This window comes from Arvicanthis niloticus, chromosome 2, assembly GCF_011762505.2.
Source record: "Arvicanthis niloticus isolate mArvNil1 chromosome 2, mArvNil1.pat.X, whole genome shotgun sequence".
Classification (NCBI taxonomy): Eukaryota; Metazoa; Chordata; class Mammalia; order Rodentia; family Muridae; genus Arvicanthis; species Arvicanthis niloticus.
This window is the reverse complement of record NC_047659.1, coordinates 91,456,244-91,474,395: the sequence shown is the minus strand read 5'-3', so window position 1 is coordinate 91,474,395 and position 18,152 is coordinate 91,456,244. Positions and strand designations below refer to the sequence as shown.

General features: G+C 44.9%; 1 protein-coding gene across 1 annotated transcript in view; it reads left to right on the top strand.

Moving 5' to 3' along the window:
* Positions 1–11,314: 11,314 nt before the first annotated feature.
* The window catches only part of Pla2g4e (phospholipase A2 group IVE), a 64,683-nt gene continuing 57,845 nt past the window's right edge, over positions 11,315–18,152 (top strand). The window contains exon 1 of the mRNA XM_034494854.2: positions 11,315–11,625. Coding sequence (XP_034350745.1) covers positions 11,449–11,625 — 177 coding nt within the window. The 5' untranslated portion in view covers positions 11,315–11,448. The remainder of the gene's footprint in view (positions 11,626–18,152) is intronic.

Below are 18,152 nucleotides of genomic sequence, written 5' to 3'. Positions count from 1 at the left end.
GGCTCATTCTGAGATAAGGTATTTCTCCATCTTTTGGTTGTCCCCACACTGTTCTTTGGGAGGGGGTTTTATGACTTTGTTTCTGGATGTTAGGGTCTGTTCCTGGAGCTGGTGCCTTGCAGCCTTTTTTCGAAATCAGGCCTGGTCCTCAAATGGAGACAAATGGGGTTTATTTATGTTAAATATGTTTATTTATTTATGTCCTTTCAAAGTGACTCTAAGGAATTTACCTGACAGACCCTTGGTAATCGTGGGCTTCCAGAGAACAGAACACATGCATCTCTCTGTGGGCCTTCCCATCTAATATGCCCCTTTCATTTTTTATGTGTAAGAATATTTTGTCTGCATATATGTCTGTGCACAATATGCATGCCTGATGGCTGAGGAAGTTATAAAAGTCATCCAATACCTGGGACCAGAGTTACAGATTGCTGCAAGACACCATGTGGGTGCTGGAAACTGAACTTGGGTATGCTGCAAGAACAGGTGCTCTTAAATCACTGAGCTATCTCTCCTGTCCTACAATATATCCTCAGATGCATGTAGCAATCTTATATATTAGTTTGTAACCAGTGTTTACATACATACTCAAAGAAGGACTTAATTCAAAGTCATAAAATACCTAGATGAAGCCTCACATCATCCAAGTAGCTTGGCATTGTGCTCTCCTCAGCAGGGAAGCCCATCAACTGTAACAGAGATAAACAGGAGTTAGCGTATGTGTGCAAAGAGATACTAAGTAGCTATGGAAATAAACTCTGTGTCTCACACTCAGCATGTGGGTGGACTGAACGAACACAATGCTGAGTGTAAGCAGCCAGGCTTACAAGAGTAATACTGACTGCCTGCATTTAACATTAGCTTCCTAAAGTTATAGCAAACTCACTATGGTACAGGAACTCAGCATGTTGTGCCTTAGGGGCTCAGAGGAGCCAGGATAGAAGGAAGCCCAGGGATGTTTCTGGTTTGGGGGAAGTATTCTGTTTTGATCTGTGTACCAGTTATACAAGCTTGTTCAACCTAGTCTGTTTTCTGTTGCTCCAACTTAATATCCACAATCAAGTAATTTAAAGGGAATACATTTATTTTTTTACACTTCTGGGGGCTGGGAAAGCCAAGGTTAAGGGGTTGTATTTGGTAAGAGCCTTCTTCGCTGGTAAGGATTTTGTTGTAATAAGGTGGTAAGGTATGGTGAGAAGAAACCAAACCAGCCAAACAAGTTTTTATAACAGACCCACTCTGGAGATAACTCATTAACTCACTAATCTATGGGTGGGTTAATCTATTCATGAGGACAGAACTCATTACCAAATCACCTTTTAAATTCCCATCACCCTTAATACCATGACTCTCTATCTATGACTTTGAGGATTAAGTACCGATGTTTCAATTTTGGGAAACCAACACCCAAGCCACAGCAGACATCAGCATGTGTCTGGCCCGCACACCTAGAATCCACACACTTTTCTGTGGCAAGCTTTGCCTAAGAGCTTACTGAGGGGCTGCAGAGATGGGTCAGTGGTTAAGAACATGTGCTATCCTTGCAGAATGTGAGACACGTAAATGAAATATGTTGTCCATTCTAGCAGGGGACTAAATGAGACAAAGGAAGTTCCATCTTTAAAGAGATTTTTAAAGGTAACACCAGGCAAAAGTCTCTCCTTCGTCAGCTCTTTTCTACGATGAGAATATGCCTTCCAGGCTGCATCCTGTTCTCAAAAGTTGCACTTTTTGCTTACCATGCCTTGAATTAGCCAGCTGCATAAGACTGAGAGGCCAGCTCAGACCACTCAAAGTGAGACATGAGACCCCTTTATATTAGGGACAAAAACCCAGTGGGATTCTAGCTGTGTATGCTTGCTTGATCTGTAGAGGTAGTATTTCCTGACTTGCCAAAAATATTTCAGATTATATTGTCATTTTCTTAGGACCCCAGACCCATCTCTAACATGGAAGATTTGAGTTGGGTTCCCAGCTCCCATATAGGATACCTCACAGCCACCTTTAACTCTAGCTCTAGGGGATCTAACTGCCTCTTCTGGAGTCTGTGAGCACCCGCACTCCTGTGTACAAACCTATACACAAGTAAAATAACAAGAAAAAAAGAGTTTACTAAAGAGTATGTCACTAACGATTTTTGGAACGCCTACATTCAATCCTCAAGACTGGAGGAAAGGGCGAATTGCAAGACTCTGGGTACATTGACCTGCGATCATGAGCCGGAATACTATAGCCTTTGTATCTCCCATGTAAATATTCCTTCCCTCCTCCTCTCTTGACAACATCTGCCCAATGGCCTTGGGTGGCAAGGGTGTGATCAGGACTAGCCTATCTCAGTATGTCATCTCCTCGGCACTGGGATTGGCCTTGCTCAAGGGAGATGATCACAGCCTGTTAACAAATGTCTCTTTGACGCTGGAATTGCAGATGTAAACAGAACACAGTCCTGTTGCTTCTCACTCCAGGTTCTGGCCTTCCCCTACACTAAATCTCTATTTCATTCTATTCTGTGAGTCAACGTGTAGCTTTCCCAACTAGGTGAAGCTAGAAGTTGCCACTTATGCTTAAGCTTCTGCAGTTTGTCTCTTGATACCTACAATTAGTAGAGATTAGTCCTGACTAATTTATGAAGTCTGTGGGGCCACTGGCTGACATTGACCATATGATGAAAAGTGATGATCAGGAAAAGGCGGCTGCTCTCCTCCATCAGGGCATCTCCACAGTGATGGTGATAACCAACCCTCCAGTTACCTCTGTGGAATCATTTCCTTTCATGAAGTTCAAGCTGAGATTATATTTTCTTAACTTCTCAAATTCCTTCACTCTGAGTCTCCAAGCAGTTTAACTTGAAAAGATTCTTTCCTGGGTTTCCCCCACAGTAATAACTCTAACACTACACCCCTACCCAGGATGTTTGCCTACTATAACAGCATGACCATTAAAGAGGCAACTGGACAGCTCTCAACCACAACTTGTAGCTAGTTCTTGGTCTGGTTTTGCTTTCTGGATCACATGATGTCACTGTTGAAATGCAGACAAAATGGCCCCTGCTGTCACCTATCCTTCCTGTGCAGCACTGATGAACCACTTCTGGGCAGCTACCCTGGGGTTGCCCACTATGCTCACAGCAGGGAGGTCTGGGAAGCCATGTTGGTCATCTCCCAACATCTTCCTGGAGAATGAGGCCAGGAGGGCTTCACAGGCTTCATCATGTCCTTAGAGGGCAGAGATACCAGAATCACAGCTATGTCCTGCAGCACCTGATTCAAAAGGCCTCTCTCTCTCTCTCTCTCTCTCTCTCTCTCTCTCTCTCTCTCTCTCTCTCTCTCTCTCCCTCCCCCCTCTCTCTGAGGCAGTTTCAGCCACTGTGTACTTGGGTTTCTTTTCCCACCAGTATTCTTTCCCTAGAATAAGAGAAATTCTATCTCAGGCCAAGACTGTCCTGACTTCCCACAAGATAATGAACTCACATGGAATTGAGAATATAGGTTTTTAACAAGTGCCACACTCTCCTTCATGAGATACAGCAGTGACACTATATCTCAGCAAAATAAATGACATTATATGGGCCTCATTTTATGAGCTGTAACATATATGCTGCCAGTAGAATCAGCTGTAGTATTTGGCTGGGATTTAGACAACAAGGTCGAACAGCAAAGGAACTGGCGTCAATTGTGTCCTACATTGCCTAGGCGCTTGCTTCCTGTTTCTTTAAGCTTGCTCTCGTCATCATTACCATTTCACAAGAAGGGCAGACAAGAAACTAACATTGGGACTGGAGAGATGGCTCAGTGGTTAAGGACACTGCCTGGGATTTCAGCATCCCAGGTCCAATTCCAAGCACCCAGAGTGGCTCACAATGGTCTGTAACTCTCAGTTTGAACTTCATGAAAGGAAATGATTCCACAGTGGTAACTGGGGGGTGGGGGGTGGGGGGGGAGTTGGCTATCACCAAGGTCACACTGTGGAGATGTCCTGAGGGAGGAGAGCAGCTGCCTTTTCCTGATCACCTTTACATCAGTTTCAGGGGCTCCAAAACTCTTTTCTGCCCTCTATGGGCACATGTGGTGCACATGCAGGCAAAAGATAGAAGTTTTCAAATAAAAAGAAGAAAATAAGGCTTAGAAAGCTTTGAATATCTATGATGCCCTCATCCCCACAAACCCACTATCTCCTAGATGGCTAGATGGGAGGTCAGCATTCCCTGTGGAATTAAGGACACGACCCCCCCCCCCCCCCCAGCACAGGCTCTGTCCTGACAGGCTTTCTGTCTGTCCTGACATCACCCTAGGGCTTTATAGACCAGGGAAGAGCACTAACTGGTTGTTATTTGCCTGGATGAGAATTGTAGGTGGTCTGCCCCTTTACACAGCCCCACCTCCTTTTCAGGAACAAAGGGAAGGAGCTTTTTGTTCCTTGCAACTGGAGCACTGGGCAGAGAGCTTGCTGTACCGTCCCCTGGGGAGCTACTTCAGCCCTTTTCAAACCAAACTGGTTTCAAAGAGTCTCAGTTCATTCTGGGGGATGCATGAAACTACTTTGTTTTCCCCAATAACTCACCAAGTGTATTTTCTCAAACCCAATCCTGCTACTTACAAAGATTCCAGGCAAGAGGAGTCTTCTTGGAGGACACTATTTCCATAGCTCATTTTAACAACTACAATACTATTGTGGAGATATTTTCATACCTGTGAATTTTAAAATGGAACATCTATTTCTGGAAGGAACACTTGTAAAGTGAGTCCTCAGCCTCCAAAATCTATAGATATCACTACCCTATGCAGCCAAGCAATCAGTGGGCCAAGAGATAAGTCCAGAAATGCTTAAGCGTTTTCATAGTGTGGATCTTCCTAATTTTTTTTTTTTTTTTTTTTTTTTTAAGACAGGGTCTGCTATGTTGGCATTGACACCACAATTCTCCTGCCTCAGATTCCCAAGTGTTGGAATCATAGGAGTGTGTGACTATGCCTGGCCATAGTTGGATGGTGAATGTTCCCCAGGCCCTGTGCTGCCACACTCTTGGGAGGTGGTGATGCCTGTAGGAGGTAGAGCCCAGTGGAAGAAGTTAGGCCTTTGCAGGTGGTTCTTGGAGGATGTAAGGAGCAGGCCCTTTACAGGACCAACTCCATATTTGTAATAGGAAAGAAAACAAGTTTGAAGTGAAGTTGTTTTGAAGTGCTGTGATAATCAGAAGTTATTTTGATAATCAAAAGTTGTTTTGAAAACCTTATGAATCAAAATATTTGTGCATTAAAATAAGTTGTTTTGAATAAATGTGATAACCAGCTGTAATGAAGTCATAGCCCCACAGATAACCAGACACATCTGGTTATCTGCTGTGTTATGTCAGAAGTAACCCTAATTCAAGCATAAAAAAGGAGCCCTTTGCCGGAGCACTTCATCACACTGGTAGCCACGACTGGCTAGCACGATCCTCTGTTCAGGCCTCCTCTGTAGCCAAGAGACTGAGCATTCTGCTGCACGGGATCATCAAAGCAGCAGCCGAGAGACCAACGCTCCTATCTTCAAGCACTCTCCTGATTTGAGTTGCCGGAAGCCGCAGAACGCCCCTGTCTTCGTGGTCAAGCACTCTCTGGACCTAAGCTGCTGGAAACTACAGTCATAAGGACTCAGGTCCTATAACCCACAATTAATAATGTACTTATTGCTATACTTATTTCTTTGGTAATTAGCAACTTACTATTTGTGTTTATTGTATTGATATTGATAGAGTCAAAGCATAGGAAATGTGGCAATACCTCGTTGTTACAATAGCTTTAGCATTGGTGATAATATATTGTTTGCTGTGCATTATTAAAGAGCAATTAAATATCACACCTCTGTCTCTGGAGTACTCTCTCCCCTCTCGAGGAACTGACCATCTCACAGTCAATCCTGTATACAATTCCTGAGTGGAGAGGACCTGTCACTCCTCTTCCCATGTGGACCCTAAAATGTTATCACAACCTGCTCACGACAGATAACATACTGGGCTGGAGACATCGAGATACTGGTCTCTGCACACCTCACTCCGCTTCCTGACCACTGAGGTGCACTGCCTCTTCCAGGATATGCTTCTTTCATGATGCACTGTGCTAGTACAGGCCCAAAGACCGTGAAGAGAAACCAGAAAGGCTCTGAAGCTGGAACCCAAAGGAGCCCTTCCTCCTCCTAACTTGATGGTTTCAGTTATTTTGTCACAGTGTCATTAATACAAACTCCATCGGAACAGTTGTTTGGGAATGGTGTAACACTGCCATCAGGCAACTAATTTATTTGTATGGTTGTCCTCTGTTGCTTATTTAGGGGCATTCTTCTGTTTGTTTTGTTACAGAAACTCACTCTGTAGCTCAAAATGGTTCCAAACTCATGATGATCCTCCTGCCTTAGTCTCTGGAGTTTTAAGATAACAGGAGTAAGCCAGCACACTCACTCTAAAGAGCTTTCTTACTGAGGTCTTCCTTCTAAAGCCTGTTCCTGCAGACAGGATATGCCTTTCTCCCCAACCCCCACACCCTCAATGATTATTTCCTAAGACTTATTTTGTCTTATTGTGTCTGTATGTAGGTTTGTGCATGTGAGCGCACGAGCCTCCTGAGTGCTGGGATTAAAAACATGCACCACCATTGCCAGCTGATTACTTCTAATCTTACAGAGAATCCTGCCATGAAAAATGGAGAGAGAGAGAGAGAGAATAAAGCTATCATGGGTAAATTTTTATGGGATGTGAGGCTGTGGAGATGGCTCAGTGGGTGAAGTCCTACTATGAAAACATGAAGGCCTGAGTTAAGATGCCCAGCACCTACCTAAAAGCTAGATATACTTTTAGGTATACTTTTACACTTGGGGGTGGGGGGTGGATGTGTAGAGGCAAGGAGAGCTTAGAACTCTGAAGCTAAGGTGAGGCCTTGGTGGTAAAAGTGCTTGTATTCAAGCCCAACAACCAGAGGCTGATCCCCAGAACGCCTCAGCATTTGAGTGCAGCTCAATCTCAGATTCCTGGGGGAAAATTGAAAGCCAAAACAGGAGAGCAGGCTGGGAGCTTGCAAAGCTAGGCAGGGGCAGAACCAGAAAGAGACCCTTCCTCAAAGCAAGGTGGGAGGAAAGCCAGACTCACAAAGAGTTGTCTTTTGACTTCCAAATATATACTGTGGCCCATGCATAAATGTAACACTCCAAATTAACTAACTAAGATGACAACAACAACAGCAACAATAATAATAATAATGTGAAGAGAGATAGAAGACACAACATTGACCTCTGATTTCTATAATACGTGGCATGCACATGTACACACACACACACACACACACACACACGAGTTTTTAAAAATGGTATTCAAGAAAGACTTGATCCCAATAAAAATAAGTGGAAAAATGGAAACAGAAAACTATTATTCTGTTGAAAATCAACGAGAAAATTAAATTGTTTTAGTTACATTTGCTCTGAAAAATCCTTTTTTATTTAGAATTATATAAATTTAAAAAACACTTTCTTGCCTTAAACAATTGGAAAAATTTACAGCCTTCCTTAACCCACCCAAGCATCACCCCTTTCTGTTACCAATCTCATGTAGTCTCCATGAAATAGACTGCAGAGAAAATGTACTAAATTAGTGTACTCCTTATAAACCTGTTTAATAGCATGACGATGTCTCCAAGGCTGTAAAAAAGGGAGAAATCAATATAATCACTTCAAAGCTATCTGGCCCTCCACAAAACCTTCCCAACTGCCCTCGGTAATGTGTCACCCTGTAAGGTGTCACTCATACAGTGTCACCTGTAATATGTCACCCTGTAACATGTCACCCCCATAATGTGTCACCCTATAAGCGTCATCCCGTAACCGACCACCTTTTAGCCCTTTGCCCTGCCCTAGTGCCCTTCAGGGACAGAGGATGCATTAGTGGCAAAGCACCATAGGTCTAGAGCTCTGGCTGAGGAGGAGTCATTATAAATATTTGGCTGTTTGTGTATTTGAGTTCAGAGCACACTTGACATTCAGGATGGTGCTGACTTACCTCATCAGGGACCAGTACCACAAAGAATCCAATAGCATCACTATGAAAACACAGGGTCTACTCAGTCTACCCAAGTAGGGAATGGATGGGGAGTGGGTTCTGGTCATCCAGAATGTCCGATGAAGCTGTTGCTTTGGCTGAAGTTGAACTTCTTTTGATTGACTTTGTGTGTGTGTGTGTGTGTGTGTGTGTGTGTGTGTGTGTAGATTCAGCATGTCACTTTACTGAGTAATCAGTAAGCCTTGAGGAGTAGACGAGGCCCTGAGACACCCGTTTAAAAGCATTTTAAAGGATTCACATTTGGAAGCATGAAGGCTCCTTTGCCCACAGCGTATGATGCATGGCAGTGCCTTCTCTGGTTCTAAGTCCCTAATTATCCCCTCTTGTACTCTCATTGCAATTTCTGCTGTGGCAAAGCTCCAGAACATAGGGCACAGCAGAAAGCTATGATCCAAGCAAGGAGAGCAAAAGAAAGAAGGAGAGGAAAATGGGCTGGTAAGAAGGCTCAGTGAATAAAGGTGCTTGCCGCCAAGCCTTGACTTCAATCTCCAGAACCCACCTGGTGGAAGAAGAGAATCCAACTTCTTAAGTGTACTGTGTGTGTCTCCATGCACAAAAGTTAATAAATGAATGCAAATTTGAGGGGGCGGGGTGGAGAAAGGATATTGTGTGGCATCACAGGGACTACCATGCCTCATGTGGTGTGAAACAATTGCACGGAGTGAAGATTTGTTTTGGCTCATGGTTTCAGGGAGTTTAGTCCATTATAGCTGGCAAGGCATGATGGGAAGGTGTCATGAAGTTCCTGATGAAGGCTCCTTACCTGTGTCAGGTCAGGAAGTAGAGAGTAGGGCCTGAGCCAGGGGTTTGATTATCACATTCAAAGGTCTATAGCTGCTGTAACTTCTGCCAGCTAAATCACACCTTCTCAAGGTTCCATGGCTCCCCAAAATAATGCCACCAACTGGGAACCAGTGGCCAAAACATGAGCCTGTAGAGGCTATTAAATCACAGAAGCATCCTATGAGGCAGGGAAGGACACCTCTAGCCTCCCATTACTGCGAGCTGCCTTCTATACATCTAAACCATAGCTGCCCTGTACCCTCAGCTCTGGCCATCACACACACACACACACACACACACACACACACACACACACACACACACACACATACTGATGCCAGATCAGACCCATGGTCAGGCTCTAACTGCTCAGCTGCCTGGACCCATGAATCCACCATCATTTTAGGTCTTGAGTGTTGAGGAACAGAAGAAACAGAAGGTTCCCCGCAACAGAGAACTCAGCATGGAGGTGCCTAGCTTCCTTTTGCCTCCGTAAAGCACCCAAAATATTTATCAAAAGAAATCTTTACTTCTGGGGCTGGGGAGATGGCTCAGAAAGTAAAGGGCCTGCTGGGCCAATGGATGGAACTTGAGAATATCATCATGAGTGAGGTAGCCAAGACCCAGAAAGAGATGTATAGCATGTATTCACTTATAGATGGACAGTAGCCATAAAGTGCAGGATAATTATGCTACAATCCACAGACCCAAAGAAACTGGGTGATAGAAAGGACCCAAGGGAGGATGTGTGAGTCTCACTCAGAGGGAAACAAAACAGTCATCAGAGGTGAATGGATTGGGGAACTGGGTGGGAGAGGAGGTGAGGAAGAAGCAGGGATGGTAATGATCAGGTGGGGAGGCAGGAGAGGGCTGGGAGTGAGAATGGAAATCAGTGGGGGGCATCTCTGGGACTAGCTGGAGACTTGGGATGGGGAGGCTACAGAGAATCTATAGGGGTAGCCTTAACTGAGATTCCTACCAGCAGGGGGTATAGAGACTGGGGTGTCCACTTCCAGTAGCCATGTGGGACTTCCAGTGGAGGGAGGAGGACATCAACCCTCCCACAAAATCTTTAGCCCAAAATTTGTCCTTCCTACAAAATGCACAGAGATAAAGATGAATAGAGACTGAGAATGGTCAACCAATGACTGCCCCACTTGAGACCCATGCCATGTGAGAGAGGCAACCCCTGACACCATTCATAATACTCTGTTATGTTTGCAGACAGGAACCTAGCATAGCTGTCTCCTGAGAGGCTTCATTCAGCAGCAGAGGGAAATAGAGACCCACAGCCGAACATCAGGCAGAGCTCAGGGAGTCCTGTGGAAGAGTGGGGGATAGAACTGAGCAAGTCAGAGGGGCAAGGACACCACAAGATGACCCACAGGGTCAACTTACCTGGGCCCATGGGAGGCTCACGGAGACTGAACCACTATCTAAAGAGCACGCAGGGGCTGGACCTAGACACCCCACACATTTGTAGCAAATGTGCAGCTTAGTCTTCGTGTGGGTCCCTTAGCAAGTGTAGTGGGTGCTGTCTCTGATTCTGTTGCCTGCCCCTACCTGGACTTCTTGGTTGGGCCTCAATGGGAGAGGAGGTGCTTAGTCCTGCTGGGACTAGATATCCCAGGGTAGTTGGTACCCAAGTAGGGGAGTGTGTCTTCCCCTCCTCTGAGGAGAAAGGGAGAGGATGATGGGCGAAGAGATTTGTAAGGGCGGGATTGGGAGGGAAGGAAGGAAGGAGGCTGTGATTGGGATGTAAAGTGTATAAAAATTATTGGGAAGGAAAAAGAAAACCCAAGCAAACGTGTTGTGTTATAGCGCACTGCAAGATGGCGCTGAAGAGGCGGCTCAGCTTCAGTGGTCAGGAGCGCATGTTGTTCTAAAGGACCTGGCTTGCTTTTGTTTTTGTGATTTTAAACATAATACCATGGTGCATTCTCTTTAAACTTCGTCATATCATTTATCAAGCCAGACGAAATGAGAGTCAGAGTTAATGACCAGTCTCCACTATCAGCTCAGAGCCTAGAGGTGGGTATTTGTTTTCATAGCTCAAATTAGAGATTGCGGGTGCGGAGCAGCAACTAAGCAATGGCTTTACGGACGAGGATGTGATTCTCCTTTAGAGCCTGCTAGCCTCAGCCATTTCGCCATCCCCCGTTCCTTCTCTGAGATATATTGAGTTTCATGCTTAAAAATAGCTCTTGCAGTGCAGAGCTGTAGACAACCGCGAGCCTGAATCGCAGCTCTCCAAGTGCAGGTCTCCCCTCGCCTGCGCTACCTGGTGTGGCATGGGCGGGGCAGTCCTTGCTGCCTGCAGACCCACTGCACAGCAGGGGACCTTTCCTTTACCAGTGACGATCAGGTTGCTCCAAATGTTTCCGGAGCTCCTTTAGCGACGCTGTGACCTCTTTCCCTCCCTCCTTAATAATTCATCTGACATTTCTGCAGGAGGAGCCTGCTGGCACCTTCCCTTTCTCACAAACCTCTCGTGAAAATCCCTGAGGATTGCCTGAAGGGGACATCTTGCTTTTAAGAATCAGCTCCAGTCTACTCCACACTCCAATTAAGTGGACAAGGCTGGGATGGCCCATGCCTCAGAAGGCCACTGCAGCCTGGGAACCAGCATGCTTGTCCCACAGAACCCACAAGGGGAAGAAGACAGCAGGCCAGGAAGAAATTGCAGTGGATTTGAAGATGCACAGGACCCACACACTGCTGTGCCCCCACCTTTACCTCCCACGACTTCCCACGGCTCTCAGGTATGTCTGTTTTCTGAGGGGAAAGGCTCCTATCCCCTTAAACTTGACTCTCCTTCCTGACTCTGAATAAGATCACATGTATTCTTGTCTGCTTTGTGTTCAGAAAACTAGCTAACAGAAGTTGTAACCCTTTACTAAGTGCCTTCTGTGTGTCTAATACTCTGCCAGGCAGGGGTTCATATATGCACATGGTGAGACTGTAATGCTTGGAGATATTAGGCATTTTTTTAAAAAAAAGATTTTAAAAAAGCTTTCTATATGTGTGTGATTATGTAAGTGTATGTCATGTGTGTACAGTTATCTACAAGGGTGGAAGAGGGAGTGAGATCCCCCGGAGCTGGAGTTACTGCTGAGCCATCTCTTCAGCCCTGTTCAGAAACCTTTTCAAAGTCACACAGGTAGTTTTGACAGTGTAGTGGTTTGAATGTGAATGGTCCCGACTGGCTCATGCAATTGAATGTTTAGTCACCAGGGAGTGGAACTCTTTGGTAGAAGTAGAAGGACTAGTAGGTGTGGCTTTGTTGGAGGAAGTGTTTCACTGGGGGTGGGTTTTGAAGTTTCAAAGCCCCTGCCGGGCCCAGTCCCCACTCCCCCCCCCACCTCACCCACACCCCACACCCCACACCCCACACCTACACAAATCAGGATGTAACTCTCAACTACTTCTCCAGCATCATGCCTGCAAAATCTGCCACCAGGCTCCCTCTGTGCTAATAACGGACTCAGCCCCTAAAACTATAAAGCAGCTTCCAACTAAATGCTTTCTCTTGTAAGGGTTGCTAAGGTCATGGTGTCTCTTCACAACAATAGAGCAGGGACTAAGACAGACGGGTCTCTATTACTATTCATGAGATACTGAGAAGAGAGAATAAAGTCATGCTTCTGAAGGCCTAGCATAGTGCCTGGTACATACTGTACCCAGTGCTCAAACACACAGTCCACACACAGTCCACAGCAGTGTCGTTCATGTGGCAACAAGTTTGAGGAATGTTCTGATTTGATATTCTCACAGCCCTGCCTATTGGGCAGGGAAAGTAACATCTTGAAGAAGTACTATCTGATAACTTTAGTACTGGGCAACAGCCAAGGCTGTCAGCTATCTCTTCTGTCTCCTCTATTTGCTGCCAGGGTTTGGGAAAAAATAGTGACTCACACTTTGAGTTCTACACCAGTGAGCCTGGCCCAGGTCTCACTCACAAGGAGCAGAGACTATGAACTCCTCACCTTCTACAGGTCTTACTGATCTCTCTTCTCCCCTCTGTCTGGCCCTCGATATCCTGAGCCTCAACTGCAAGGTCATCATACCTGTTTCTAGAAGATGCCGCTTCGCACACACGCATCCTATCATTGTGAAGGATGCTGTGGGTGACCCCGCCCTCTTAAGAACATGGCTCCACCCCTTAACCAAGACGATACTTTAAGGAAGTATGGCACCTCTTATGGTGACCCTTCTCAGTCACAGATGCTGAGCAGCCAAGAGCCCCCAGGATTTCCCTCAACTTCTCTGCCCCACACTGGCCTCCCTTTTACCCTTCCCCAAAAGCCATCATTCCTTAGGTCTAGTGAGTTCTTTCCTTCCTCTTTCTTGTACCACCTTCTTCCCAGAAATTTGTGTCTGAGAAGCCAGCTAGGCATCCTCTTGCTATGCAAAAAGGAGAGGCAGGGGTTGGGACAGCTTTCCTCCCCTTTGCCTTGTTAAGGAAGTCACTGGTCTGTCCTTTTCTGCCCAGCATCCATGGCCTCCTGACTCACTCTCAGAGGTCAGCTAAAAATCGATGGCAGCAGTTAAAGCCCAGTGGTTTTGTATTGGTCTCAATGGAATGGGTGAGAGCTTGGGTGCACTCTTGGGAATCAGATGAGACTCCACCCTTTGCTCTGTCATCTGTCATCTTGTTAGCTTAGGAGAGTTTCATAAGTCTTTGGTCTTCCTATTTCCTTATCTATGGAGAAATAGCAGGTAGGAAGTTGATAAGCTGCTTAGCCCAGAGCCGGAGCACCTGAGGGAGCAGTGGAGGCCATCCTTATGTTTCTTCTCTTCTGCCTTTGCCATTTCCACACGTATCAGCATTCAGGAATGAGGGAGTACCTGTGATGCCCTTATCTTTTTTTCCAGCTGCTTCACAGTAGAGAGGCTACTTATCTGGGACATAGACCACCACAGAAAGACATTTAATTTCTTATACTTTATTTTATTATTTAATTTTTATGAATAACACTTCATGTAAAATATTAATACAATAAAATACATTTCATCTAATTGTTTAATTTTTAATTAAACTTAAGATTTGCTTTTAAGGTTTCTTTTTTTGGTATTTATTTATTTATTTATTTAAGATAAGGTTTTTCTACCTAGCACTGTATATGAGAATTCTGGAATTTTGGTTTCTTTAAAACCACAGAAATATTATAAGAATGAACTTTTGTTTTGATCTTGGGTGTAAGGTTGTGGGGCTCCTTGGGACTGTCCACAGCAGCTGACCATGATTTGCCTCATGCTCTAGCAGAGGTACGATTTTTTTTTCAAATGCAGATAATTTCTGTGATTGTGTGACATTTGGAATTCTGGGAACTTTGCATAGGGTATATAAATGCTGGAGCCCTGATACACAGGGTTGGTAGTCATTCAGGGGGGATGATTGAGGCTTATTAATACTCATGCTCAAAGACGAAACCAAAGGGAAGAAATCAGATTCAGAGATCTCCGTCTCTCTCCCCCTCCAACCTTCTTTCTCTCCTATGTAGTGATAGGAGGTGAAACCAGAGGGTGGGGAAAAGAAGAATCCACAAAGTATCACTGTGTAGATCAGGCTGGCCTCCAACTCACAGAGGTCTGCCTGTCTCTGCCTCAGCACACCTGGCTTAAAATTTCTTGTAAAAATATACTGGAGGGGACTGGCAGGTGCTCAGTAGCTAATAGACTATATACTCTTCCAGCAGGCCCCAGTTTAGTTCACAACCACCATGTACATGAAAAGAATGAAATTACTAAAGAAGAGAATAATGGGTACAGGAACCCAAGTAGGAAAGACAGAGGAAGAGTGGCTAACAGGCCAAGGAGAGTAACTGCACAAGACGGATGAGGTGACTGCTGTCATGCAGTACAGAGGATAACTGTGATGTTCCAGGGATTCGACATTTTCTTCTGTCTACTTTGAGCTCCTGTACGCATACGAACACACCCATACACAAATACATACACATAATTAAAACAGATCTTTAAAAAATAATTAACTAATTAAATATATTTAGAGGTTAGGGTGATCGCTTAGTAGAGCACTTACGCAGAGTAGTGGAGCACTTACGCAGAGTATTAGAGCACTTACACAGAGCAGTGGAGCACTTACACAGAGTAGTGGAGCACTTACACAGAGTAGTGGAGCACTTACGCAGAAGTTACTTGCACAAGGCCCTGGGCTCAATCCCCAGCATATCTGCCTCTCTGTCTCTGTCTCTGTCTCTGTCTCTGTCTCTGTCTCTGTCTCTGTCTCTCTCTCTCTCTCACACACACACACACACATATACATAAACCTAAACAAATCAAAAATATTTTAACACATAGCAGCTTCATATATTTAGGGGACACAATGTGACATTGAAGTAAACGTACCTATAAGACATTTATCATTTCTTGATGTTAGGAAGATTCAATACTCCTTTATTAGTTATTGGCAGATATTCCCTTAATCGTCATCAATCATAGTTATCTTAAAATGTTTGGAAAATGTTGAGGCAGATCTATTGTAAACCATTCAGCCTACTACAATAATCTACCATCAACTTTTTTCTTAGATAATATTATGTATTTAGGCTTATAATATTTGGGTATATCTATCCAAGGCTATTTTTACACTAAAATTAAGGTATGTTTTTAGATCAAAGCCTAAAGTTCATAGTTACATTTTTGTGTTTCTGGATGTGGTAGTGGACATCAAACTGCGGGCATCAAAAATGGTAGGCAAAAAAAAAAAAAAAAAAAAAAAAAAAAGTAGCTCTAGCTCTGAACTATAACCCTGGAACTTCATAATTATAATCCTATGGCTGGTTAATATTCCATAGTGTGCAAGTAGATACTCTAGTGAAGTTGGGCTCTATAGTGAATTGTCAATTTCCATGATATTTTTCAGAGGCTGGTCAGGTGGTCATCCATTAAGACCTTTGTGAAGTGTGTAGAGATTAAATGGTCACAGCCTCAGCCAGCCCTGCAGAGGGCATGTGTGACTGGGGACATGTGGGCACTTACAGTGTGTGTGGAGTCCTTGAGGATGACCACATGGTAGCTTTTGAAGGAACAGCACTAGTTCTCAAATGGCTTCTCAGTTCTCTGCTTTGGCCTTCGGAAGGTTCTGCCTAGAACCACCCATGTGAACTATTCTTTCTGGACAGCATATAGCCTCCAGTAAATACCAGCTCATCAGGGTGACTGGGCCTCCCTCCTTGGAGTTACATTCCCTGCCCTGTATTCTTGGGTAACTCTTCTCAGGCTTGCCACATTATCCTGAGAAAACCAGGAAGTACATCAGAGGCGGCTCTTTTTTTCATTCATTAAACAAATATTTACTGAGTTCCCACTATGTGCCTAGAATTGTTTCAGGAGTGGGAGACAGCACTGAGTAGGTCATGTGAGATCCAGCCCTCATGCAGCCTACATGTCCGCTGGTAAGACAGCCAGAGAATAAGTATAGTACTATTCTGATATAAAGGACAAAGCATGTGTCAACAGAGACGGTTTGGCAGATATTTTGTTAACATTTAAATAAAAATGTTCAGGATGAGAGGAATGATGGGCATGTGTTCCAAAAAGAACACATTCCTAAGTGCAAAGACCCTGAGGTAGGCACAATTTTCACTGGTTTTTAGAAACATAACCAGGGTGGTCTGGTGGGCAGAAAGCAGGGGAAGAAATCAGGATGTCAGTGGTCAAAGATAAAATCAGGACCATCAAACCAGCAGCCTTCTTAGCTTCCTTCTGAGGTCCAGAGGGTACGGCTGGAGGGCTTCAGCCTAAGGAGCGATTTTATCTGTGTGTTAGACATCAGTGGAGGATGTCACCTGAGGACCCGAGATCCCGGAAAACAGAAATGGCAGTTTTAGCTGTGGCCCAAGGTTGGTGGCCAGACTAGGGGTGGGAGAAATGGGCAGATTCTTGACCCCTTCTGAAAATAGAGCCTACAAGAGTCAGTGATAAGCTGAATATAAAATAAGCAATCACAGATATTGCTTAGTTTTTTGCCTTAGAAACTGCAGGGTTCCATTAATCGGGTGAGGGACACTAGAGTAGGTAAAGGGGAATGAAGGTTTCTGTCTTGGACATTTTAGTTTTATTTGTAGTACAGAGAATTGAACCCAAGGCCTTGCACATGTTAGACCAATGTCTGAGAATTAAGCTATATCTCCAGTCCTTGTCTTGGACATCTGAAATTTGAAATTCAATCAAGTAGAAATGTCAGGTAGACAACTGACAAGTTGATAACTTAGTAGGGTGATAATCTGTTTGAATACATGAAGCAGAATATACATTGTATTTGAGATATAATGTCATGCATTCCAGGCTGGCATTGAACTTGTTATGTAGCTGAGGATAGTTGTGAACTCATGATCTTCTTGCCTCTCCCTCCCAAGTGGCTGGGTTACAGGCCTGTGCTACCATGCCCAGTTTGTGTGGTGCTGAAGGTCAAATCCAGCGTTTTCCCACCTGAGAGGCTAGCACTGTGCCAACCGACTTGCATCACCAGCCACAAAATACCAACAGCTTTAAAAGCCACTGTACAGGGCGAGATTGGCCATAGATAGGGCAGAGACAGAAGAGGCAGAGTTCTGCATTCTCCTGTTGTCTTCCATCAGACATCCAGCTGCAGAGAAATCATCAAAAGAGATGGAGGGCTGGGTGCAGTGGTATAAGTAAGTGTCAACCATCTTGACACTTGATGGGCAGAAGCAGGATTATTGGGAGTTGAAGATCAGCCTGTCATAAAGCAAGACCTGCCCCAAAACAAAGCCAACAAACATGCACAGTAGAATGAAAAGAAATAGACAACAAGGTTGCAATGAACCAGCAAGGAAGTGTTGGTTCATCACAAAAAGCCAAGAGCTCTTTTCTCTAAGCATCCCAGCACACACGGCCGGTCTTCCTGAGCGCAGAGGAGGTGGTCCAGAAGTCCTTTTAGGATGCCCAGTCTCCAGGCCAGCTTGCTTCCCCATTCCCCAGGAGATGCTTGCTTGGCCAGTTGCTTCCCGGAGAAGCTCCCAGCTCCCCATTATCTCCACCATCTAAGTTCATATCTGCACTTGACTCCAGAGGCCACACCTCAGATCCCACCCTGCAAGGTTCACACCCCATGGTCCACAGCTCACACCCTTCCCTCCTGGCAAGGCCCGCCCTACTCTGGGCCACCTACGCATAGTGAGGCAAGCTCCTTCCACCTCGTTTTCCGGATTCTGCTGCCTACCCTCCTGGAGACTAAGTCTGTCCTCCACACCTCGCCTGCAGGTCAAGATCCAGCTCAAGGCTCAGTCACTCAGTCAAGTTC